The following is a 26,518-nucleotide window of genomic DNA, read 5'->3' as shown; positions in this document are numbered from 1 at the left end:
CTCTGCCTCGGAAGGTGGTGGATGTGGGGTCATTAAATATTTTTACGGTGGAAATAGATAAATTCTTGTTGGGCAAGGGAATCGAAGGTTATTAGGGGTAGATGGCAAAACACAAACAGAGCAGCTATGGTCTTATTGAATGGGGGAGCAGTCTTGAGGTGCTGAATGGGCTACATCTGCTCCTACTTCATTTGTTTGTATGACAACCTCATTTTCAGGTATACCTGCTGGTGTTCCTGGCATGCTCTCCTGCACTCTTCATTGAGCCGGGGTTGATCCCCCCCGACTTGATGGTAATAGTAGAGTGGGGGACTATGATGGTCCATGAGATTACAGATTGTGGTTGAGTACAATTCTGCTGCTGTTGATGGCCTTACAGATGTCCAGTTTTGAGTTGCTCGATTTGTTCAAAACCTACCCCATCTAGCACGGTGGTAGTGCCACACAACTCAGAGTATCTTCAAAGTGAAGACAGTACTTAATCTCCCAAGATCTGTGGAGTGGTCATTCCTATCAAGGCAGTCATGGACAGATGCATCTGCAAAAGATAGACGGTGAGGACAAGGTCAACTAGGTTTTTAATTCTTGTTGGTTCCCCCAACACGTGCCCCATACATATAGCTGGCAGCTATGCCATTTAGGACCCTTATGCCCTGTGTGCTACCGAACCATTCTTGCCAATGAATATTTAGCTCTCACCCTGAGTATATTCTGTGCCTTTGCCATCCTCCATGTTTGTTCCAATTGGTGTTCTAACTGGAGATGTACACATTCATTAGCTGAGGGAGAATATTAGATGGTAATCAGCAAGAGGTTTCCTTGCCAACGGTTGACCTGATAGCATGAGGTCGAACATGGGATGGCATGGTGGCACAATGGTTAGCACTGCTGCCTCACAGTGCCAGGGACCCGGGTTCAAGTCTGGCCTTGGATGACTCTCTGTGCGGAGTTGGCACTTTCTCCCCGTGTCTGCGTGGGTTTCCTCTGGGTGCTCTGGTTTATCCCACAGTCCAAAGATGAGCAGGTTAGGTGAGGGTATGGGAATAATGCAGGGGAGTGGGCCTAGGTAGGGGGCTCTTTCAGCGGGTCTGTGCAGACCCGATGGACTGAATGGCCTCCTTCTGCACTGTACGAATTCTATGGTTCTGGGGTCTGGAGTCAATGTTGAAGATTCCCAGGGCAAATCCCTCCTGACTGTATACTATAGTTGGTCTGTCTTGCCAGTGGGATGGTGATGGTCTGTAAGGTATGATTCCGAGAGCGTGACTCGGTCAGGCTGTTGATCGACCAGTCTGTGAGATAGCTCTCCCAATTTTGACATACGTCTCCAGATGTTAATAAGGAAGACTTTGCAGGGCTGTGTTTGCTGTTGTTTTCAGTGCGTAGGTCAATGCTGGGTGGTCAATCCGGTTTCCATTCTTTTAGATTTTGCAGTGCTTTGATATGACTGAGAGGCTTGCTAGGCCATTTCAGAGTGCATTTAATAATAATTTACATTGCTGGAACAGTATCCTATCACCACCCGTTACCAGGCAGAGTGTGAACTTTTAGGCCAATTCATTGGCCACCAGCCAGCCAATCAAGTCAAGTCCTAACTCATCTCTCTCTGGTGCCGTCAAGTCTGCGGTCTCCTGTAACTTCTGGATTATTTTGCTTGAATTAAAGATACAGGCTGCTTGCCTTATCTGCCTGGTCAGAGCACAGGCTGCACCTGGTCAGAGCACTTCCTCAAGTAAATGAGTCCCACTATCTAGTAGACATCTCGCGAAAGACCGAGGTTAAGGGAGTAAACTGTAACAGAAATCTGGAGTGGAGCCCCTAAGGCGGTCATGCATTATTTTTGGCATGTTCCGGCAGCTCCTATGGCCAAACTGGTGCCAAACATCATGCTCTGCACTCCTTCGACCCTCACCAGCAAAGCCGAAAGAGGGGTTCTGACACTTGACCAGCCCAAAACGTCATATATTCCGCCCAGGTACACGCCATGGAGAGGTCACTCCATAGACACCTCGCAGCGACCAAAATAATGCAGTTACGGGTTATAAGCCCAGCTCAATTGGTGAAGAAGACCGACTGCCTTCAATGGTGGGAGAGATCATCGTGGCTCATTGGACAGCTGTTGTCCACCTCTAGTGAAAATAGGTGAAGAGAAGAGACACAGCAGCTGGCAAGACATGAGATGCCCCCCGAAGAGAGAGCCAAACGCTGTCAAACCAATAGTGACCCATTGGTATGCACTCATCTCTCGACACAAGGAGACCATAAATGTAAGTGTATGGACTTTAGCAAGGCTTTTGGTAAGGTCCCTGATGGCAGACTGGTGAAGGATGTATGGGCCTATTGGATCAAGGCAAAGTGTCACATTGGATCCAAAATTAGCTGAGAGTCGGGAAGCGGTGGGTGATGTAGAGGGGCGTTTCTGTGACTGGAAGCTTGTTTCCAGTGGGGTTCAGTGTGCCCTTGCTATTTCTGGTGTACGTTAATGATTTGGTCTCAAATGTTGGGGTATGATCAAGATGTTTGCAGATGACATGAAATTTGGTAGGGTGGTAAATAGTGAGGAGGATAGCCGTAGACTGCAGGAGGATTGATAAGGTGGGCAGAGCAGTGGCAAATGGAATTCAACATGGGAAATAATGAGGGAATGCAGTTGGGGATGGCTAACGAGGCAAAGAATTACATTATGAATGGTAGGACCCTGAAAAGTTACTGAAGATCAGAGGGACCTCGGAGTGCATATCCATAGATCCCGACACGGCAGGTAGATAAGGTGTTTAAGAAGGTATATGGGATACCTGCCTTTGTCGAGGCATAGAATACCAGAGCAGGGAGCAGGATGGTCATGCTGGAACTGTATAAAATGCTGGGTAGGCCACAGCTGGAGTACTGCATGCAGTTCAGGTCACCACATTATAAGAAGGATGTGATTGCACTGGAGAGGGTGCAGAGGAGATGTACCAGGATGCTGCCTGGGCTAGAGGGTCTGAGCTATGTGGCAAGATTGGATTGGCTGGGGCTATTTTTCTTGGAGCAATGAAGGTTGAGAAGGGATCTGATAGAGGTTTATAAGATTATGAGGGCCATATAAATACTGTGGTTACAAAAGTAGGTCAGGTGCTTGGAATCCTTCCAGAACAAACTCATCTTCTGATTCTCCAAAGCACTGTCCGCCATGAACAAGGTACAAATCAGGAGTCTACCTCATACGCTGCAGGAAAGGATGTCCCGAAGCGTGGTACATTGGCGAGACCATGCAGACGCTGCGACAACGAATGAACGGACATCGCGCAACAATCACCAGGCAGGAATGTTCCCTTCCAGTCGGGGAACACTTCAGCAGTCAAGGGCATTCAGCCTCTGATCTCCGGGTAAGCGTTCTCCAAGGCGGCCTTCAGGACGCGCGACAACGCAGAATCGCCGAGCAGAAACTTATAGCCAAGTTCCGCACACATGAGTGCGGCCTCAACCGGGACCTGGGATTCACGTCACATTACATTCATCCCCCACCATCTGGCCTGCAAAATCCTACCAACTGTCCTGGCTTGACACAATTCACACCTCTTTAACCTGGGGTTACCCCATCTCTGGATCTGTAAAGATTTAATCACCTGCTAATGGTCGCATTCCAAGCATTGTTTGGCATCTTTGAATCGGTCTATATATGTGTTTCTGGAACATACCTCTTCATTCACCTGAGGAAGGAGCAGAGCTCCGAAAGCTAGTGACATCGAAACAAACCTGTTGGACTTTAACCTGGTGTTGTAAGACTTCGTACTGTGCTCACCCCAGTCCAACGCCGGCATCTCCACATCAAATCAGGAGTGTGATGGTATACTCTCCACTTGCCTGGACGTGTGCAACTCCAACAACACTCAAGAAGCTTGACACCATCCAGGACAAAGCTGCCCGCTGGCTTGGCATCCCATCCACAAACATTCACTCCTTTCACCACCGCTGCACATTGTGTCCCATCTACAAAATGCACAGCAGGAACTCACCAACACTCCTTCCACAGCACCTTAAAAACCCACAACCGCTACCATCTAAAAGGACAAGAGCAGCAGTACATTGGAACACCCTCACAACCTGGAAGTTATCCTTCAAGTCACACAACATCCTAACTCATTTTGAGTTTTAATTTTAATAAATAATGTTAATTAAAGCCGCTGAAATGCTATCTTACTGTCCAAGTAAAGCAAAGGTTCCAAATTGTATTGATTGGGAAGAAGCACCCGAGCAATGGGGCAAATTTTGCAGCAGGTCTGAGACTAACTTCTGCTCACCTTTTGCCTGAATTTTGTTATGCATTGTACTGAATGTAGAAGAGGTTGACCAGCAGTTATAAATTGCTTCCAGTGGAGGGAAAGACATCCAGAGATTTGTCGATAGGTATTGTCCACCAATCTGGGGCAGCACGGTAACATAGTGGTTAGCACAGTTGCTTCACAGCTCCAGGGTCCCAGGTTTGCTTGGGTCACTGTCTGTGCAGAGCCTGCACGATCTCCCCGTGTCTGCATGGGTTTTCTCCGGGTGCTCCAGTTTCCTCCCACAGTCCAATGATGTACGGGTTAGGTGGATTGGCCATGCTAAATTGCCCTTAGTGTCCAAAAAGGTTAAGTGGGGGTTACTGGGTTAAGGGGCTAGGGTAGAGACGTGGGCTTGAGTAGGGTGCACTTTGTAAGGGCCGGTGCAGACTCGATGGACCGAATGGCCTGCTGCATTGTAAATTCTATGGTTCTATCTTTCCAGATGACACATGGATATTACCACATGCCCTGCCTTATGTTTAGTATCTTTATTCAAAAAAATTAAAAATGTTTTGATATATCACTGTTTAAAATCCTGTAACATTGTACATGAGAAATGAATACTCAGTAAGTCTTCAGATGTAAGCGAGGATAGAAAGTGGCAAATAGACTACGAAGGTGCTGATGTAAGTTAGTCTCCACTTTAAAGTTATACATTCTGTTCTTTTGTTAAAGCAATTATAAAAACAATTTGAATAACCGTCTGACAGCATTAGTCATGCTGCAGTACCATGAATATTCCTTTCTGCTTAATTTGGTTGATCTACTTTGCCCAACAGAGCACCGCGTTTCAGGGGGTTCCAGCAGCAGGACAGCCAGGAATTGCTTCACTATTTGCTGGATGCCATGCGGATTGAAGAAACAAAGGTAATTGCATTGAATCCTGCTATTATGGAATTCATTTCTAAAATAGGTGTCCAGGGCAGTTACAAAATGCCATTTGTACTGTACTGATTTTCCATATTATGATGACCAGATGAGGAGAGATCAAAAAGCTTCCCTCCTCGTTTGACAGCAGCTAGTTTTTTTTTCTGAGTACTTAACTGCAGCAGGCAGTAAAGAAGGCAAATGGTATATTGGCCTTCATAGTGAGAGGTTTCGAGTACAGGAGCTGGGATGTTTGCTGCAATTATACTTAGTGAGACCACACCTGGAATATTGTGTGCAGTTTTGGCCTCCTTATCTGAGGAAGGAGGTTCTTGCAATGGAGGAGTGCAGCGAAGGTTTACCAGACTGAATCCCGGGATGGCGGGACTGACTTATAAGGAGCGATTGAGTCGGTTTGGATTATATTCGCTGGGGTTCAGGAGAATGAGGGAGCTTTTTGTAGAAATCTCTAAAACCCTAACAGGACTAGACAGGGTAGATGCAGGGAGAATGTTCCCGATGGTGTGGGGTGTCCTGAACCTGGTGTGGGGTGTCCTGAACCTGGTGTCACTCTCTGAGGATACTGGGTGGACCAATTGGGACTGAGATGAGGAGACATTTCTTACCCCAGAGAGGATGAGCCTGTGGAATTCGCTAGTACAGAAAGTCCAAAACATTGTATGTTTTCAAGAATGAGTTAGACATAACTCTGAGATCAAAGGATATGAGGGGAAGGTGGGAACAGGCTATTGAATTGGATGATCAGGCATGATAATGAATGGCAGAGCAGGCTCAAAGGGCCAGAAGGCCTAATCCTCCTATTTTCAATGTTTTTATGTTTATGCATTGTGGCAATAAAATAATAAATTGGATGCTCAATGAGCATCATGAAAAATAGCAGAATATCTGATTGTCATCACATTACTATTTGTTAAGAGGTTGTTGTGCATAAATTGCAAGAGTGACTGCACTTTCAACAGTTCTTCATTGGCTGGAAAACATTTCGACACATCTAGAGCTTATGAAAGACACTAAATAATTGCAAGTACATTTTTGCGTGTGCCAACACCACTAGGACTACAGCGGGTCATGCAGTGTCTCACCACCAATTTCTCAAAGAAATTTAGGGATGGACTGCAAATGCTGACCTTGCCAGTGAAGCCCACATTCTATGAATTAATACATTATTAAAGAAGTTTATATTTACCGAACAGTATTTCTGGATGATGCAGCTGTTTTCTGCCAACTCCTGAAGTAACTTATGTTCTATGTTACTTAGGTTTGCCTCTGTATCATCAGCACTTGCGCAGGACAGAATCTGTCTTTAAATGTCCCCATTGTTCCTCAACAGGTCAAACATGCGAATGTGAAAGTCAGAACTGGAGCAGACCAGACTGATAGTGTGAAGAGGGAATAAGATCATATTGATCTGGGGCAAGGACAAAATGTTTGCTCTGAATTTTGGAAAATCCTCCTTGAAAAAATAAAATAAAATTATAGGTTTCATAGTGATTTCAAAAAACTGAATTTATAAGAAAAGGGAAATGCCTGATGTGTAAACATTAGACATGATTCAACGCACCAAAAAATCAGAGTCCTGTTTTAGGCATGTAACGCAGTGGGGTGTTTCTCAGTACCTGCAGTGTTGTTTTTGGCCTCAGCTAGAAATGTCCCGCAGAGGCCGCACTTAGCTCACTTCAAGCTCATCAGTGCAGGAAGAGATCGGGCCACTACTTTTAAATGCCGCCCTGATCTCTCGACTCCCCTCAGACTCCCCACCACGGCCTCAGGACCCCCCAACAACCTAACTTGCCTCTTAGGGGATCCTCGAGCCCTCCTTCACTCCACCTCTTAAGGGCAAGGTACTCCCGGGCCTGATCCCTAGCACCCAGGTACCATGGCAGTACCAAGGTAGTAAGTACCAAGGTAACCGGCTGGCAGTACCAAGGTGCCTGGGTACCACCCTGCCCAGAGCCCGACCACAGGGGACCTCCACTATTGTGTGGACCAGTGCTAAACGGTGCCATGACAAGGACTCAAGGCGCGGGTATTCGATCCTGGGCCTTGGAGAATTGGGCACCGACATATTTAACTGAGCCTAATGGCTCACTTAAATACGTGAGGGCAAGATCCAGATTGTGACATCTCACAAAATCTCGTTAGATCTCATGAGGCGCTCCAAGCTTTGTAAATCTTGTGTGGGTTTTTTAAAAGAATTTTTAGTTGATAGATTTTCACCATTTTCGTCATACAAAAAAAATACAACCCCAACAATACAAAATAATCCCAGCCAAACACAGAAAAACGTCCCCCCCTCAACAGTCAACGGTAACCAACCCGAAAATGCATGGTGAACAAACTTCAAAAACTCCTGCGTGTCCCTATGCCATGCTGAGGCACATGGCGGAGAAGCTGACCTCCATCCCAACAAAACCAGCCTACAATCGATCAGCTAGGCGAAGGCTAAGACATCTGCCCCACCTCCTGCCTGCAGCTCCGGCCGGTCCGACACCCAGAGTATGGCTTCCAGGGGACCAGGCTGCACATCTACATGCAAGACCTCTGAGATTGTACTGAACACCGTCCTCCAAAACCTTTCCATCTTCGGGCAGGACCAAAACATGTGAACATGGTTCACGGGGCCCCTCCCTCCCACATCACTCACATGCCCCCCCCCCCCTGCTGACAGCACCGCCTCCAGGGAGGTTGGTGCTATCGGGAAGGTCGGGGAAGCTTTTCGTGCAAAGTCCCGAACCTGCATATATCTAAACCCTTCCCCCTGCACCAACCCATACTTCTCCCCAACTCCTCTAGGCTCGAAAATCGTCCTCAAAGAACAAATCCTTCATTTCCTTAATCCCCCTCTCATCCATCCCCGAAACCTCACATCCATCCTCCCGGCTCAAACCCATGATTCCCCCTGATCCGCATCCCCACTGACCCAGCCCCACGTGTAAACTGCCTCCAAATCTATGTGGCGACCACCACCGGACTCACAAAGTACTTTCCTGAGCCATCGAGAGCGGTGCTGTCGCCAGCACTCGCAAACCCAACCCCCTACACGAGCCCACCCTATAATAATACAGCCAGTTTGGGAGGCCTGACCCCCCCCCCCCCCCCCCCGGTCTGTCATTCCCTCTGCAAGACCGCCCTCCTAATCCTGGCCACCTCCCCATCTCTCCTTTCCCCCCCCCCCCCCAAATGAACGAGGATTTACATAGAAGATAGGAGGAGGAGGAGGCCTTTGAGCCCTTTCTCCCCAAGTGCTATATCCAGCCACCTCTTGAATATATTCAAAGTTTTAGCATCAACTACTTCCTGTGGTAATGAATTCCACAGGCGCACCACTCTTTGGGTGAAGAAATGTCTCCTCATCTGTCCGAAGTGGTTGACCCTGAATCCTCAGACTGTGACCACTGGTCCTGGACACACCCACCATCGTGAACATCTTCCCTGCATCTACCCTGTGTAGTCCTGTTAGAATTTTGTAAGTCTCTATGAGATTCCCCCCTCATTCTTCTGAACTCCAGTGAGAACAATCCTAATCTAGTCATTCTCTCCTCATATGAAAGTCCCACCATCCCTGGAATCAGTCTGGTAAACCTTCGCTGCTCTCCCTCGAGAACAAGAGCATCCTTCCTCAGAGAAGGAGACCAAAACTGCACACAATATTCTAGGGGTGGCCTCACCAAGGCCATGTATAATTGCAACAACACTTCCCTGCTCCTGTACTGGAAACCTCTCGCAAAGGCCAACATACCATTAGTCTTCTTTACCGCCTGCTGCACCTGCATGCTTACCTTCAGCGACTGGTGCACAAGGACACCCAGGTCCCGCTGTACACTGCCCTCTCCCAATTTACAACCGTTCAGGTAGTAATCTACCTTCCTGTTTTTGCTTCCAAAGTGAATAACCTCACACTTATCCAAATTATACTGCATCTGCCATTGATTTGCCCACTCGCCCAACCTGTCCAGATCTTGCTGTAGGATCTCTGCATCCTCGTCACAGTTCACCCTCCCACCCAATTTGGTATCATCTGCAAACTTTGAGATGTTATATTTTGTTCCCTCATCCAAATCATTAATATATATTGTGAATAGCTAGGGTCCCAGCACCGATCCCTGTGGTACCCCACTGGTTACTGCCTGCCAATTTGAAAAAAAAGAACAAAGAAATGTACAGCACAGGAACAGGCCCTTCGGCCCTCCAAGCCCGTGCCTATTCATGTATTTGTCAAGATGCCCCTTAAATGTCACTATCGTCCCTGCTTCCACCACCTCCTCCGGTAGAGAGTTCCAGGCACCCACTACCCTCTGCGTAAAAAACTTGCCTCGCACATCTACTCTAAACCTTGCCCCTCTCACCTTAAACCTATGCCCCCTAGTAATTGACCCCTCTACCCCGGGGAAAAGCCTCTGACTATCCACTCTGTCTATGCCCCTCATAATTTTGTAGACCTCTATCAGGTCTCCCCTCAACCTCCTTCGTTCCAGTGAGAACAAACCGAGTTTATTCAACCGCTCCTCATAGCTAATGCCCTCCATACCAGGCAACATTCTGGTAAATCTCTTCTGCACCCTCTCTAAAGCCTCCACATCCTTCTGGTAGTGTGGCGACCAGAATTGAACACTATACTCCAAGTGTGGCCTAACTAAGATTCTATACAGCTGCAACATGACTTGCCAATTCTTATACTCAATGCCCCGGCCAATGAAGGCAAGCATGCTGTATGCCTTCTTGACTACCTTCTCCACCTGTGTTGCCCCTTTCAATGACCTGTGGACCTGTACTCCTAGATCTCTTTGACTTTCAATACTCTTGAGGGTTCTACCATTCACTGTATATTCCCTACCTGCATTAGACCTTCCAAAATGCATTACCTCACATTTGTCCGGATTAAACTCCATCTGCCATCTCTCCGCCCAAGTCTCCAAACAATCTAAATCCTGCTGTATCCTCCGACAGTCCTCATCGCTATCCGCAGTTCCACCAACATTTGTGTCGTCTGCAAACTTACTAATCAGACCAGTTACATTTTCCTCCAAATCATTTATATATACTACCAACAGCAAAGGTCCCAGCACTGATCCCTGTGGAACACCACTGGTCACAGCCCTCCAATTAGAAAAGCATCCTTCCATTGCTACTCTCTGCCTTCTATGACCTAGCCAGTTCTGTATCCACCTTGCCAGCTCACCCCTGATCCCGTGTGACTTCACCTTTTGTACTAGTCTACCATGAGGGACCTTGTCAAAGGCCTTACTGAAGTCCATATAGACAACATCCACTGCCCTACCTGCATCAATCATCTTCGTGACCTCCTCGAAAAACTCTTATCAAGTTAGTGAGACACGACCTCCCCTTCACAAAACCGTGCTGCCTCTCACTAATACGTCCATTTGCTTCCAAATGGGAGTAGATCCTGTCTCGAAGAATTCTCTCCAGTAATTTCCCTACCACTGAAGTAAGGCTCACCGGCCTGTAGTTCCCGGGATTATCCTTGCTACCCTTCTTAAACAGAGGAACAACATTGGCTATTCTCCAGTCCTCCGGGACATCCTCTGAAGACAGTGAGGATCCAAAGATTTCTGTCAAGGCCTCAGCAATTTCCTCTCCAGCCTCCTTCAGTATTCTGGGGTAGATCCCAACAGGCCCTGGGGACTTATCTACCTTAATATTTTTTAAGACACCCAACACCTCGTCTTTTTGGATCTCAATGTGACCCAGGCTATCTACACACCCTTCTTCAGACTCAACATCTCCCAATTTCTTCTCTTTGGTGAATACTGATGCAAAGTATTCATTTAGTACCTCGCCCATTTCCTCTGGCTCCACACATAGATTCCCTTGCCTATCCTTCAGTGGTCCAACCCTATCCCTGGCTACCCTCTTGCTTTTTATGTACGTGTAAAAAGCCTTGGGATTTTCCTTAACCCTATTTGCCAATGACTTTTCGTGATCCCGTCTAGCGCTCCTGACTCCTTGCTTAAGTTCCTTCCTACTTTCCTTATATTCCACGCTGGCTTCGTCTGTTCCCAGCCTTTTAGCCCTGACAAATGCCTCCTTTTTCTTTTTCACGAGGCCTACAATATCTCTCGTTATCCAAGGTTCCCGAAAATTGCCGTATTTATCCTTCTTCCTCACAGGAACATGCCGGTCCTGAATTCCTTTCAACTGACACTTGAAAGCTTCCCACATGTCAGATGTTGATTTGCCCTCAAACATCCGCCCCCAATCTATGTTCTTCAGTTCCCGCCTAATATTGTTATAATTAGCCTTCCCCCAATTTCGCACATTCATCCTAGGACCACTCTTATCCTTGTCCACCAGTACTTTAAAACTTACTGAATTGTGGTCACTGTTACCGAAATGCTCCCCTACTGAAACATCTACCACCTGGCCGGGCTCATTCCCCAATACCAGGTCCAGTACCGCCCCTTCCCTAGTTGGACTGTCTACATATTGTTTTAAGAAACCCTCCTGGATGCTCCTTACAAACTCCGCCCCGTCTTAAGCCCCTGGCACTAAGTGAGCCCCAGTCAATATTGGGGAAGTTGAAGTCTCCCATCACCACAACCCTGTTGTTTTTACTCTTTTCCAAAATCTGTCTACCTATCTGCTCCTCTATCTCCCGCTGGCTGTTGGGAGGCCTGTAGTAAACCCCCAACATTGTGACTGCACCCTTCTTATTCCTGATCTCTACCCATATAGCCTCACTGCCCTCTGAGGACCCATTAATCCCTACTCTTTGTATCCTCTCTACCAACCAGTTTTCTGTCCACCTCAATACACTTCCCCCAATTCCATGAGCTTTAATCTTGCACAATAATCTCTTATGCTCGACTTTGTCAAACGCCTTCTGAAAGTCCAAATATACCACATCGACAGGCTCCCCCTTGTCAACTGTACTAGTTACATCTTCAAAGAATTCCATCAGATTTGTCAAGCATGATTTCCCCTTCATAAATGCATGCTGACTCTGACTGATCCTGCCGCTGCTTTCTAAATATTCTGCTATAAGGTCCATGATAATGGATTCAAGAATTTTCCCCACTACCGATGTTAGGCTTACTGTCCTATGATTCCCCTTTTTCTCTGTACCTCCCTTTTTGAATATTGGAGTGACATTGGCTACCCTCCAATCTGCAGGGACAGTTCCAGAGTCTATAGAATCCCGGAAGATGACCACCAATGCATCCACTATTTCCAGAGCCACCTCCTTAGCCACTCTGGGATGCAGATTCTCAGGCCCTGGGGATTTATCCGCTTTCAATCCCATCAATTTTCCAGGCACCATTTCTCTACTAATATTGATCTCCCTCAGTTCTTCCCTCTCACTAAACCTTGCATTCTCCTACATTTCTGGTATCTGATTTGTGTCCTCTTTTATGAAGACAGAACCAAAGTATGTATTCAATTGCTCACCCATTTCATTGTCCCTTATTATACATTCCCCTGTTTCTGACTGTAGGGGGCCTACATTTGTCTTTACCAATCTTTTTCCCTTCACATATCTCCACAAACTCTTAGTGTCAGTCTTTATGTTCCCTGCAAGCTTACTTTCGGACTGCATTTTCTCCACCTTAATCAGTACCTTGGTCCTTCTTTGATGAATTCTAAACTGCCCCCAATCCTCAGACCTATTATTTTTCTTAGCCAATCTGTATGCTTCTTCCTTGGATCGGACACTATTTCTAATTTATTTTGTAAGCCATGGATTGGCCCTCTTACCCATTTTGTTTTTGTGCCAAACAGGAATGAACAGTTGCTGCAGTTCCCCCATTAGTTCCTTGAATGTTTGCCATTGCCTATCCACTGTCATTCCTTTAAGTAACTCTCCCCAGTGGGTTAGCACTGCGGCCTCACGGCGCCGAGGTCCCAGGTTCGATCCCGGCTCTGGGTCACTGTCCGTGTGGAGTTTGTACATTCGCCCCGTGTTTGCGTGGGTTTCGCCCCCACAACCCAAAAATGTGCAAACTAGGTGGATTGGCCACTCTAAATTGACCCTTAATTTAAAAAAATAAATAACTCTCCCCAATCTATCAAGGCCAATTTGCACCTCATATCTTCATAGTTTCCTTTGTTAAGATTCAGCACTCTAGTCTCCGACTCATCTACTTCACTCTCCATCTTGATAAAAAATTCTATCATGTTATGGTCGCTCATCCCCAAGGGGTCTCGCACAGCCAGATTGGCAATGATCCCCTTCTCATTGCACAGTACCCAGTCTAAGATGGACTGCTTTCTAGTTGGTTCCTCCACATTTTGGTCAAGAAAACCATCTCGTATACACTCCAGGAATTCCTCCTCTCTGGCATTGTGGCTAATTTGATTTGCCCAATTATGTGCAGATTAAAATCACCGATGTTCCATGCATCTCTAATTTCTTGTTTAATGCCATTCACAACATCAGCACTGCAGTTGGGGTCTATATATGACACCCACTAATGTTTTTTGCCCCTTGGTATTTCTCAGCTCTACCCATACAGACTCCACATTTTCAGAGCTAAAATTCTTCCTCACTATTGTGTTAATGTCCTCTTTAACCAGGAGTGCCACGCCACCACCTTTTCTTTTATGCCTGTCCTTCCTAAATACTGAATACACTGGTCACCCTGCAGCCATGTCTCCATAATCCCAATTCTATTGTACCCATTTATGTCTATCTGCGCGTTTAGTTCATTCTCTTTACTGCAAATGCTCCATGCATTAAGGAATAGATCCTTTAAGTTTGTCTTTTTCACATTGTTTGTCTTGCTCCCAATATTTTTCTCTTTTACCCTGTTTGAATTTTGCTCTTGGTTTCTTCGCCTATCACTTTTCTTATTCCCTTTTCTATCTTTTGTTTATGTCCTTGCATCCTCCTTCTCTGACTCCTCATATAGGTTCCCCTCCCCCTGGCATATTAGTTTAAACCCTCCCCAAACGCGCTAGCAAACAACCCCCCTTGCACATTGGTTCCAGTCCTGCCCAGGTGTAGACCGTCCGATTTGTAATGGTCCGACCTCTCCCAGAACCGGTTCCAATGTCCCAAAAATCTGAATCATTCCCTCCTGCACCATCTCTCAAGCCACGCATTCATCCTGTCTAACCCGTCATTCCTACTCTGACTAGCACATGGTACTGGTAGCAGTCCTGAGATTACTACCTTTGAGGTCCTACTTTCTAGTTTAGCTCCTAACTCCCTAAATTCAGCACGTAGGACCTCATCCCATTTTTTAACCTATAGTCACGACAGCTGACTGTTCACCCTCCCCCTTAAGAATGTCCTGCAGCCGCTCTGAGACATCTAGGACCCTTGCACCCGGGAGGCAACATTCCTTCCTGGAGTCTCGTTTGCATCCGCAGAAACGCTTGTCTACTCCCCTTACAATCGAATCCCCTATCACAATACTCTACCACTCTTTTTCCTGCCCTCCTGCGCAACAGAGCTGCCTTCCCCTGGTGAGCCATCTCCCTCAACAGTAGCCAAAACGGTATACCTGTTTTGGAGGGAGATGACTGCAGGGGACCCCTGCACTGCCTTCCTGCTCTTCCTCTGCCTGCAAAATCAACTTGTCCAACCCCTGAAGAAGGACTTAGGTTAAACAGATCGGAAGACATTGAAATAAAAACAGAAACCGTGCAAAACATTAATTTTAATTGCCTGTACTTGGCCCGCCAAAGACAGAGGGAGATTGTCCCACCTCGACAAATCGGCCTTCACCCTTCCCAACGAGCTAGTGAAATTATACTTCCCGAGCCCTCCCCCATCTCAGGCCACCTGCACCCCCAAATACCAGAGACTCTGTAGCCAATGCAAACAATAGGGGGGACATAGGGCACCCCTGTCTCGTACCCCGGTGCAAAATACCTTGAATGTTAGTGTGAACACTCGCTATCGGTTCCTTATACAACAGCCGCACCCACGCCACAAACCGTGGTCCATTACCGCCATCAAGTACTCCACTCTACCTGATCAAACCGTTCTCTGCGTCCAGTGCCACAAACACCTCCATCTCCTTTCCATCCGCCGGAGACAGGACCACATTCAACAACCTCACATTCAAGAACAACTGCCTTCACAAACTCTGTCTGATCCTCCCCAATCACCTTCGGGAGACACCCTTCCAACCTTGACGCCAACACCTTTGCCAATATCTTGGCATCTACATTCAGCAGAGATATGAGCCTAAACGACCCACTGGTTCCTTGTCCTCCTTTAGGAGCAATGAGATAGAAGCTTGCCCCTTCGTTTGCAGCAAGGCACCCCTACCTATCACATCCTCAAACATTCCCACCATCAACGGCGCCAGTTTCCCCTTAAATTTCTTATAAAAGTCAACTGGGAACCCATCTGGCCCCGCCGCCTTTCCTGCCTGCATCCTCCCAATCACCTCCTGCTCCCCAGCAGCCCCTCCAACCCTGCTCTATCCTCCTCTCCCAGCCTTGGATACTCCAACCCGTCCAGGAACTCCCTCATCCCCAGCTCCTCCCTCGGTGGCTCCGACCTATACAAGTCCCTATATAATTCCTCAAATATTTTATTAGTCTGCTCAGAGGCCATCACCAGCTTCCCCGTCCTATCCTGTACCCAAACTATCCCCCTCGCCACCGCCTCCATCCGGAGCTGGCTAGCCAGCATACACCCTGCCTTCTCCCCTTGCATGTAGACAGCCCCCTTCAGCCTTCTCAACCGATCCACTGCTTTCCCTGTGGAAAATTGGTCGAAACTCCTGGCCGGTTCGGGTCCCCTGCATTCCTCCCATCCACCTCCAAAATCTCCTCTATCAGTTTTTGTAGTTCCTCCCTCTCCTCCTTGTCCACCTTCGCCTTGAACGAGATCACCTCCCCCCCTCACTACTGCTTTCAGAGCCTCCCAAACCTCCGACTGCAAAACCTCTCCCGTGCAATTTAACCCCATATATTCCTCAATCACCTTCCTGATTTTATCACAAATGTTCCGGTCCGCTAACAACCCCATGTCCATTCTGCACCCTGGCCTCTGGGCTATCCCCTTCTCCAAACCACATCCATCCAATGCGGATCACGGTTGCTGAGTACTCCGAACTCCTAACCGCAGTCAACATGAAAAAGTTAATCCTCGAGTTAATCCACCTTGTGTACCGGGGAGAAAAACGAATACTCCTGTTCCCTCGGGTGGAAGAACGTCCAGAGGTCCACTCCTCCCATCTCCCTCATGAGCCTGGGTATCCAGATCCAGGATGGCACCCAGCACCCTGTTTACAAACCCTGCATCATCCCAGTTAGGGCTATATACTCTCGCCAGTGCCATCAACCTTCCCTCTAGCGCCCCTGTCGCTACCATGTACCTGCCTCCCAGATCCGCCACCATCTCCTCCGTCTGAAACCTCCAATCCGCCATCATCATAACCCAGGGCAGCATGGTGGCGCAGTGGGTTAGGTCTGCTGCCTCATGGCGCCGAGGTCCCAGGTTCGATCCCGGCTCTGGGTCACTGTGTGGAGTTTGCACATTCTCCCTGTGTTTGTGTGGGTTTCGCCCCCACAACCCAAAGATGTGCAGGGTAGGTGGATTGAACACGCTAAATTGCCCCTTAATTGGAAAAAATGAATCGGGTACTGTAAATTTTTTTTTTTTTAAACATAATCCCAGGCCCTGCCCCTCAGGCCTGACCCGCGCAATCCTTTTGTTACCGTCGAACCCCCCCCCCCACCCTCAGATTCCCTCCCCGCCCAGAATCTCCCCATCCACTTCCTCTTGCAAACACCTCTCCCAGTATTGATCTGCTACCCCACATTTCACGTCTCCCAGGCCAATCGCCCAGGTAACAAAGACCGCAGCCCCTCCCCCCCATCACACTCCCATTTACTGGCCAACCTTCGCTTGCTCGTGTGGAGGCCCCTGCCCAGGCCCCCCTCCTCCCAATCCTCTCCCCCATAACCCAGTCTCCAAAAAACAAATAAAACCAGTGCAATACCGCGCCCCAGAAAACTGCCATAACCCCAAAGCCCAATATAATTCCAATATAATTGTAACCAATTATGAACAAAGGTAAGCTACTCTTCCTTCCCCCCCCCCCCCCCCGCCCCGTTCAACCAACCCAAATATATTCCCCACGCAACAAATACAAAACAAGAAACAACCAAAAAGAGAGGTAAAGACAAAGCACAGCCCCCATCCCCTCAGTTCAACCCCAGTCCCATCTCTCATTTCAGTCCCAGTCCTTTGGTCTTCACGAACGCCTCCACCGTCTCGAAGTAGAAATCCTTCCGCCGTGTAGACCATGCCAAAACTCATGCCATTGCTATACAGTGCCGCCGCCTTCAGCCGTCCGAAGGCATTCCGCCTTCTCGCCAGTTCCACCGTCAAATATTGGTATATTCGAATACCAATACCTTCCCACCACCTTACGTCTATGCTTTACCCAACTCAGGACCTTCTCCTTGACGTGAAACTTATGGAAGCAAATTATAACTGCCCTCCGTGGCTCATTTGCTTGCTTGGGCCTGAATGACCGATGTTCCTTGTCCAGCTCATATCAGGAAGGTTCTTCCTCCTTCCCCAACTGCTCTGTCAACATCTTCGCAAAGTGCTCGGACGGCCTTGGGCTTCCACCCCCTCAGTCAGACCCGCGATCTATAAGTTTTGCTGCCTCGACCTGTTCTCCAGGTCTTCCACCATGGCTCTGAGTCCTTTGTTAGCCTTCGCCACCCTCCGCAACTTCTCACCCATCGAGGTGAACTGGTCACTATGCTGCGACAGGGCGTCCCCCGCTACTTTCAACTTCTCTCCTTGCTCCCGTACCTCAGCTGAAGTATTTGATGCTGCCGCCTTCACCGGGACAATAGCCTCCTCCACCACTCCATCAACTCCCTCTGCAGCACCTCCATTTACTTGGTGAAGTCCCTCTCAAATTCTCCAGCCATCAGTTTCCACTGTGAGGGGAGCGGCCCCACCCAGCGATCCAGCCTCTGCCCTCTTTCTTCCTGCCGGACTCACCCGTTCACTCGACGGCGGACGTTCACCCCGCCCCCCCCTTCTTTCCAGTACACCTCTTTTGGGCCTTAGACATCTCCCACCTTCCTTATACCTTCCTGCACCAGCTCATTCAAAAACTGCCCCTGAAACCGGGCATTAAATTCCAAAAACCAGAGCCTCAAGCAGGAGCCACCCAACGGGTGAACTCCACCTACATGCCATCAACGGAAGTCCCCACAAATCTCACGAGATTTAACAGCCTCGTCACATCACCGAGTAGGGCGTGACATTTGTGTGTTGTGACAACAAGGCAGTTTCTGTCGGCAGACCAAGGTTCCTTTGATCATATGCTTGTGCCCTTATACTAACACTTTACTAGACAATGAGCTCTGAGGTATATAGTTTAGTGAACATCATGTAAGATCCCCAAAACATTTTCTAACGTAAAAGAACTGCAATTCAGATGAATGTATAGACTAAAAATTATTTATTTGCAGTATAATTAATACACAAGCCAAAAACAGCAACATGATGCTTAAGTTGGAACCAGCCCGCAAGGGATTAAATATCCTGTAAGAGTGCATTTTTAGACCGTATGTTAAGCTGCAAAAAATTTGAATTTAAAATGTGAAATGTGTCTCTTGGTCAATCTTGAAGCTAGATGGTTGTATATAATTAATCTATTTTTTTTCCGATCATGAACTTTGAACTTCTTGCCAGAAATCATGTTGGTGTAAGAAATAACACTTCCAACTCGCAAAGTTCACTTTCTGTTTGAATAATTTATAAAACCTCCCAAAATCAAAATGTTGAATTAGCCAGTCATAAAACCTGATAAGCCACAGTTGGCAGTCATCCATGCATAGAAAACTGATCAGAAGCTGCTTACACATCTAGTTTCTAAGTGCCTGCTGATATCCAACCCATATAAAATTTGACTAGCACCAGTAATAAAGCCTCCACGTCCTGACTAATTTCCAGGTCACTCAACCTGGTCTGGTCCTGTAAGATAGTGTGTCTCGGTCTTTTATTGACTTCATGAAGAAAAGAATGACTCTATTGTAACTTTAGATATTTCAAAACTATGGAATAAAATGCGCAATCTTCCTATTTTGTCATAAGCTCTTCATTATCTTTAGTTTGAAGGAAATAATGCTTGGTGTGCTTGAGTATCCCAATTAGTTATTTCTCTTCATTTGGCAGCATCAAGAATTTCCAACAGTGGAAGAGATCACCTGGGATTGTGCTAAGAAAATTACTTTCTTGAATGAATGGGTGACAAATCAAAGAGAGAGTTAATCTATCTAATTTTTGATTCCTCTCCATTGACCAATTTAGAGATATAATGCAGAGATCTTTAAGTGGGACTTCTGCCTGCTATCTTAGCATGGAGGTGGCACAGGAAATCTTAACCGGTGAGACAAATATGAGGAAAAAATAAATGCTTAAAAAAATATCCTTGCCATTATTGTGATGCCCTTTGCCAGTATAAATTTTATTCAATGTGAAAGAATATATACGGTTTCATTGCATTAACATTTTTTGTAATTGTAATAATTTCCTATTAATACATCATGTATAGTATGGTGCCTATGGTTGATAATGCCTTGTATCATGCAGTGAAGTCTGTTTTCAATTTAAATTGTCACTGTATATCCTTGGGCAGAGTAGTGAGGGACACAGCTACTAGGCAGAGACATAGCAATGACTTGAAGGGCTCTAGACGGTGTGACAAAATTAGACTGGCAGGTCTATGGATCTATTCAAACTGCACAGCAGTGACAGTTGTGCCAGTCAGAACTGCGGGTACCCGAGCAGCGCAGCATTGTCTGTCCTGGGAACACCACAGCTGTTAATCGAGTTATTGTTGTGGAGTGTCATAACCATGTGGTGTCGAGAGAGGGAGAGAGCCTGCAGCGAAGTGCCTGCCACCAGAATCCTTTAGCAGGATTACCACCACGAACATTCTCTTGTTCAGGATGTTTAGAAAACCCCATGAAGGATATGTTGTAACGTGCATGAATTATCCTTGCTAGTGAGCTTAACAAAACCCTTCAAACTTGATGACTGTGTTTGTCTTTCAAGAAACACAGTATAAGGAGTAAAACTGATTATTGTTACCTTTTATAGTTCAGATTTGAGCTGCATACTCAGACCCACTCCTAGAGACCACAGTTGCAACTTGTTTTTTTGTGTTGGAAAAGCGGGGGTGGGAACATAAAGATGATGGGACGATGACAATCGACAAGTCCTGCAGGGCAATTTTTTCCAATATAATTTGCAATAGATTGGTTAGTGCAGAGGCTTCTAAATAGTTGAAGCCTGCTGCTAATTGATTAATGTCTTTCGCCTCTGTCACTAGCACCCTGACCATGCAGGGATGATGTCTTTGTTTGACCTAAATAAATGGTTCAATGCACAAAGCTTCACAAAAGAGGCTGTTGATAGTCCTAAACCTATTTAGGGGTACTCAGCTGAGCAATTACCAATTGACTGCTAGTGCGACTATATTATTGGTCGGAGGGTGGAAAGGGCAAATGGAAAACAAACTCACTGACCAGGTCATATTCTTAAATGGGCTACAACTGCATAAAATTAGGACAACAAACAGGTTTCATTTGTATACCATATGAACATTTCTTTTTAAGGAGTGTCTATACACCATTTGTTTTCTGGGCATGTTGCTCCGTTTTAGTATGTGATTCCAAAAGAGTGCCGTAAATACAGGAGATGCTATTTTTCTCTTAATCAGAGTCAGCTGTCTAACTTTTAAACTAGTCATCTTATTATGTTAGCCCATGACATTTAACGTGTTTCGGAAATTCTTAGTTCCATCCTTTGAAAGCTAATGCAGATGTTTAGGTCAGGGTTTTCTGGTCCTGCTACCTTTCGGAGCACTGCTCCTTCCTCAGGTGAGCCGGAGGAAGGAGCAGTGCTCCGAAAGTTAGTCATTTGAAACAAACCTGTTGGACTTTAACCTGGTGTTGTAAGACTTCTTACTAATTAACAGTGGTGTATAATGACATATCCAGTTTGGGGTCTACCGTGTGATGTTATTGTAAATAAACTAAGTGTGGAATTCATAAAACTGGCGACAGTGGCCAAACTGAATAGCTATCAATGCTGCTACACCATTGGATAAGCCACCCGGTCACTGTCGGATATAGGTTGGATTTATTTTTTAACTACGCTTCTATTCGGACTAATAGGGCAGCACTTTAACCCAGTGCTGCAAGGTAGTTTAATATGTGGCATTAACAACGCCGCCACCCAAAAGAAACTATTAGCCGAACCTTCACTGAATCTACAACAAGCCATACAAATTTCACTGTCCCAGGAAAGCGCAGAGCGAGGGGTGCAGGAAATACAAGGCATGGAAGTAAACACCTTGGAATGAACCCCCTTCCGGCACGGGAAACCTCACCAGACCGCTATCCTGCCCTGGATTGAGCGTTGGAAAGGCATGACCCGTTCGCCAAAGGCTGAGTTATCCCGACGGGAGACTTCCTCGGAATCCACATAGGATGAACCAGGTCATTGCGGGATGTCTCGTCGCCAGCCCAGGTGAGAGCAGAGACCAACCAGAGATCCAGGCGCCCTGGTAGAGGTAGCCTAGAGGTACCTTCCATTCAGAAGAACCTGACGAAGATGATTCCATGCAATTAAATTGCATGACGGTGCCCTGGCTGACTCCCATTGGATCACGGTGCAGGTAAACGGGCATTCGCTGGGCATAGAACCTTGGTTAGGCCACACTTGGAGTATAGTGTTTAATTCTGGTCACCACACTACCAGAAGGATGTGGAGGCTTTAGAGAGGTTGCAGAAGAGATTTACCAGAATGTTGCCTGGTATGGAGGGCATTAGCTATGAGGAGCGGTTGAATAAACTCGGTTTGTTCTCACTGGAACATCTGAGGTTGAGGGGCGACCTGATAGAGGTCTACAAAATTATGAGGGGCATAGACAGAGTGGATAGTCAGGCTTTTCCCCAGGGTAGAGGGGTCAATTACTAGGGGGCATAGGTTTAAGGTGCGAGGGGCAAGGTTTAGAGTAGATGTACGAGGCAAGTTTTTTCACAGAGGGTAGTGGGTGCCTGGAACTCGCTGCCGGAGGTGGTGGTGAAAGCAGGGACGATAGTGACATTTAAGGGGCATCTTTACAAATACATGAATAGGATGGGAATAGAGGGATACGGACCCAGGAAGCGTAGAAGATTGTAGTTTAGTCGGGCAGCATGGTCGGCACGGGCTTGGAGGGCCGACGGGCCTGTTCCTGTGCTGTACTTTTCTTTGTTCTTGAACTGGACACTGGCGTGGCGGTTTCCGTTGTGGGACGGAAGACATTTGACCGCATTAGAGAGGGCATACAGGACTCGGACCTCACCATACCAAGGCTAGGTTAGCCATCTATACTGGTGAGCCATTGGACATTGCAGATACCACCATGACTTTAGTGGTTTATGGTCACCAGTCGATGCTGCTCCCACTTATTTTGGTCAGAGCGCAAGGCCCCAACTTGTTGGGCCGTGATTGGTTGCACCGTCTGCAACTAAATTGGTGAGACATCCTCCCAGTTGGCGTGCTGGAGCATAAGCGAAGCGTTGGGCAAGTACCCCGAAGTATTCCAATCCAGACCGGGGAAGATAAAAGTGACCATAACCCGCATTCATGTCGACTCGGAAGCCCAACCTCAGTATTTCCGGGCACATCCAGTTCCCTATGCGTTGTTGTAAAACGTAGAAAGTGAACTCGGTCAACTAGGAAATCTGGGTATGATCACGCTTTGCGGATTGGGCAGTACCGGTATTAAAACCAGACGACAGACCAGTTATGCAGGGACCATCAGCTCACCATGAATACGGCTTCAGGGTTGGACTGCTACCCCTTGCCTCGCATTGAGAACCTTTACGTGAAGTTGGCGGGTGGAAGTTAGTTCACTAAACTAGATATGCCAAGCGTACTTACAACTTGAGTTGGAAGCAGCCTCCTGAAAATATGTTCAGTGAATAGGCACAGAGGACTTTACGAATACACCTGGTTGCCTTTTGGGGTGTCCTCTGTCTGTTCTGTATCTGTAATGGAGAATATCCCAAGGGGGTAACTACACGTGGTAGTCCATTTAAATGATGCACTGGTCACAGGAGTGACTGAGCAAGAGCACCTGGAGAACCTTGAGGCAGTACTGAAGCGTTTTTCTGAGTAGTGTCCGCTTGCGATGGGCAAAATGTGTCTTCAATGCAAGGGAGGTGATCTACCTCACTTACCCGGTGGACCCAGCAGGCCTACACCCTGTCGCAAACAAGGTGCATGCTATCCTGCAGACCCCCACCTTGTTAACTATTACGGCAAGCTCATCCTGAACCTTGCGACCATGTTGGCCCCTTTACACCTCCTTTTATAAAAGAATCGAGTGGCGTGGAGGAAACCGCAGGAAATTACTTTTTTGCAGATCAGGAGACAGTTATCATCTTCCAGGGTACTACCCTTATTCATCACGTGCGACGTGTCACCTTGCGGTATTGGGGCCATCTTGTTGCATCGGATGGAGAGTGGTAGAGAGCAGCCGATTGTTTTAGTCTCTTGGACGCTGGCTACGGCAGACAGAAATATGCACAGTTCAAGAAGGAGGGTCTGGCGGTGGTATACGCAGTGAAAAGATTTCACTGCTATGTTTACGGCTGTTATTTTGCTATTATTATGGACCACAGGCCATTATTCGGTCTTTTTGAGGAGGACAGGGCGATCCCACCCATTGCCTCCGCGAGGATCCAGCTCTGGCCCCTGCTGTTGACAGCCTACGAATATTCTTTCAAGCACAGGCCGAGGACCCAGATAGTGAACACCAACGCACTGAGCCGTTTTCCTTTGCCGACTAACCCCACATTACCCCGCCAGGACGGCAAAATGATCGCCACTGTAAACGTCATGGATTCTTTGCCTGTCACGGCCTGAATGGACTCGGACCCGGTTCACACAATAGTTCGGCACATGTGTTATATGGAGGTCAGCATCAACAGCTACCAGGCGGGTTACGGGTAATTTTCATTGGATTTTCATCCAAACGGTCCAAATTTAGTGTGGAGGACTGTATACTGATATGGGGTACGCGTATTGCCATTCTTGACAAAGGCCAGGAGTTGATATTGAAGAACCTCCACAATGGACATCTAGGGGTTTACAAAATGAAGATATTGGCATTCAGTTACATCTGGTGGCCGGGCCAGGATGAGGTCATTGAGAAAATGGCACAGTAATGCTCCGTCTGTCAAGAGCACCAGGAGCTCCCGCCGGCTGAGCCCCTTCACTCTTGGGAATGGCCAGGACGGTTGTATGCTGACTTTGCAAGCCCATTTCAGGCTTCAATGGTCCTTTCCTTAATTGCTGCCCATTTGAATTGGCCGGACGTCCACATGATGACGGCTACCATCGAGAAATTGCATTTGTCCTTTTGCGCGCACTGCATCCCTGAAATGCTCGTTACAGATAACGGGATCCCTTTCAGAGTAAGGATTTTTGAAGGCGACTGGGGTACGGCACATTTGTACCGCCCAGTACCTTCTTGAAAAAAGACCGCAGAATGAAAATGGGGAGACACTGGAATACGAACAGGAATCTCGGGAGGATCGTGATTTTAACCATCTGCACTCTCCCCGCTAGTGTCAGTGGGGGCGCATCCCACCTCCGGAACTCGACCTTCATTTGCTCCACCAACCGGGATAAGTTCAACTTGTGCAACCGGCCCCAGTCCCATGCCACCTGTATCCCTAAGTATCTAAAACTGTCCCCTACTAACCTAAACGGCAGCCCCCTCAGCCGACCCTCCTGGCCCCTCACCTGGACTACAAACAACTCACTCTTTGCCATGTTCAGTTTATACCCCGAGAACTGGTCGAATTACCTCAGGATTCCCATGATTCCATCCATCCCAGCCACTGGAAGACGTTGTCCTATTCGTCCTAACACTAGCCTCCGGAGCCTGGTACAGCAGTCTAACCCAGTCGATAAAGCCCTCCTCGAACCCAAATCGTCCCAGCACCTCCCATAAATAGTCCCACTCAACCCGGTCAAAAGCCTTCTCGGCATCCATTGCCACAACTACCTCTGCCTCCCTACTCTCCGGGGGCATCATGATCACATTCAGCAGCCTTCTTAGGTTGGCCACCTGCGTTGGGGGCCTGCCCTTGACGAACCCGGTTTGATCTTCCATAATAACGTCTGGCACACAGTCCTCAATCCTAGCAGCCAAGAGCTTGGCCAGTATTTTAGCATCTACATTGAGCAGAGAGATCGGCTTATAGGACCCACATGCCTCCGGGTCTTTGTCCCGCTTCAGTATCAGGGAGATGGTGACCTGCGACATCGTCGGGGGTAAAACCCCTCTGTCTCTTGCCTCGTTAAAAACCCTAACCAGCACCGTGGTGTCCCACTATTGCAGAGAACTTTTTATAAAACTCCACCGGATACCCATGCGGCCCCGGGGCTTTACCCGATTGCATGGCCCTCAAGCCCCCCAATATTTCTTCGGTCCTAATCGGGGCCCCCAGCCCGTCCACCAACCCCCTACCCACTTTTGGGAAGGTCAGTCCATCCAGAAAGTGCCGCATCCCCTCCGGCCCCATTCTCCCCCCCCCCGTCGACTACCTTCCCTAGTTCCCTGGCCGCCTCCCTCTTCCTCAGTTGTTGTGCCAGCATTCTACTGGCTTTCTCCCCGTGCTCATAGATCGCACCCCTCGCCTTCCTAAGCTGCTCCACAGCCTTACCTGTGGACAACACCCCAAACCCAGTCTGTAGCCTTCGTCGTTCCCTGAATAGCTCTGCCCTCGAGGTCTCCGCATATCCCCTGTCTATCTGTAAGATCTCCTTTACCAGTCGGTCCGTTTCTGCCCTGTCCGTCCTGTCCCTTCTGTGCTCGAATCGAGATCAGCTCCCCTCTCACCACTGCCTTCAGCGCCTCCCAGAGCACCGCAGCTGAGACTTCCCGTGTCATTGACCTGCAGGTAGTTTTGCATACATTTCCTCAACCTCTCACACACCACCTCGTCCGCCAACAAACCGACCTCTAGCCTCCATTGAGGGTGCTGAAAACTTTCCTTGCAGACCTGCAGATCAACACAGTGTGGAGCACAGTCCGAAATAGCGATCGCCGAATATTCTACGTCTGTCACCCCCGCCAGCAAATCCCTGCTCATGACGAAAAAATCGATTCGGGAATACACCTTATGAACATGTGAATAGAACAAAAACTCCTTCCCCGTCGGCCGGCTAGCCCTCCATGGATCAACCCCCCACATTTGCTCCATAAGCCCCCTCAGTCCTGTTGCAATTGCCTGCACCTTACCGGTTTTTGAACACGACCGGTCGAGGCCGGGGTCAAGGACTGTGTTAAAATCACCTCCCATAA

General features: G+C 47.7%; 1 protein-coding gene across 6 annotated transcripts in view; it reads left to right on the top strand.

Annotated features, from left to right (window-relative positions):
* usp45 (ubiquitin specific peptidase 45) overlaps positions 1 to 26,518 on the top strand; it is a 362,553-nt gene that overhangs the window by 270,374 nt on the left and 65,661 nt on the right. For 4 of the 6 annotated variants that reach the window (XM_072499597.1, XM_072499595.1, XM_072499598.1 and 1 more), the window contains one exon: positions 5,087 to 5,174. In XM_072499597.1, the coding sequence (XP_072355698.1) occupies positions 5,087 to 5,174 (88 nt within the window). Of the gene's footprint in view, positions 1 to 5,086; positions 5,175 to 6,525; positions 6,607 to 19,455; positions 19,533 to 26,518 lie in introns of those variants that run through there. The other 2 variants (XR_011940756.1, XM_072499602.1) reach the window with 2 other exon arrangements.

Source organism: Scyliorhinus torazame, chromosome 4, assembly GCF_047496885.1.
Source record: "Scyliorhinus torazame isolate Kashiwa2021f chromosome 4, sScyTor2.1, whole genome shotgun sequence".
Taxonomy (NCBI): domain Eukaryota; kingdom Metazoa; phylum Chordata; class Chondrichthyes; order Carcharhiniformes; family Scyliorhinidae; genus Scyliorhinus; species Scyliorhinus torazame.
This window is presented reverse-complemented; position numbering and strand designations above follow the sequence as displayed.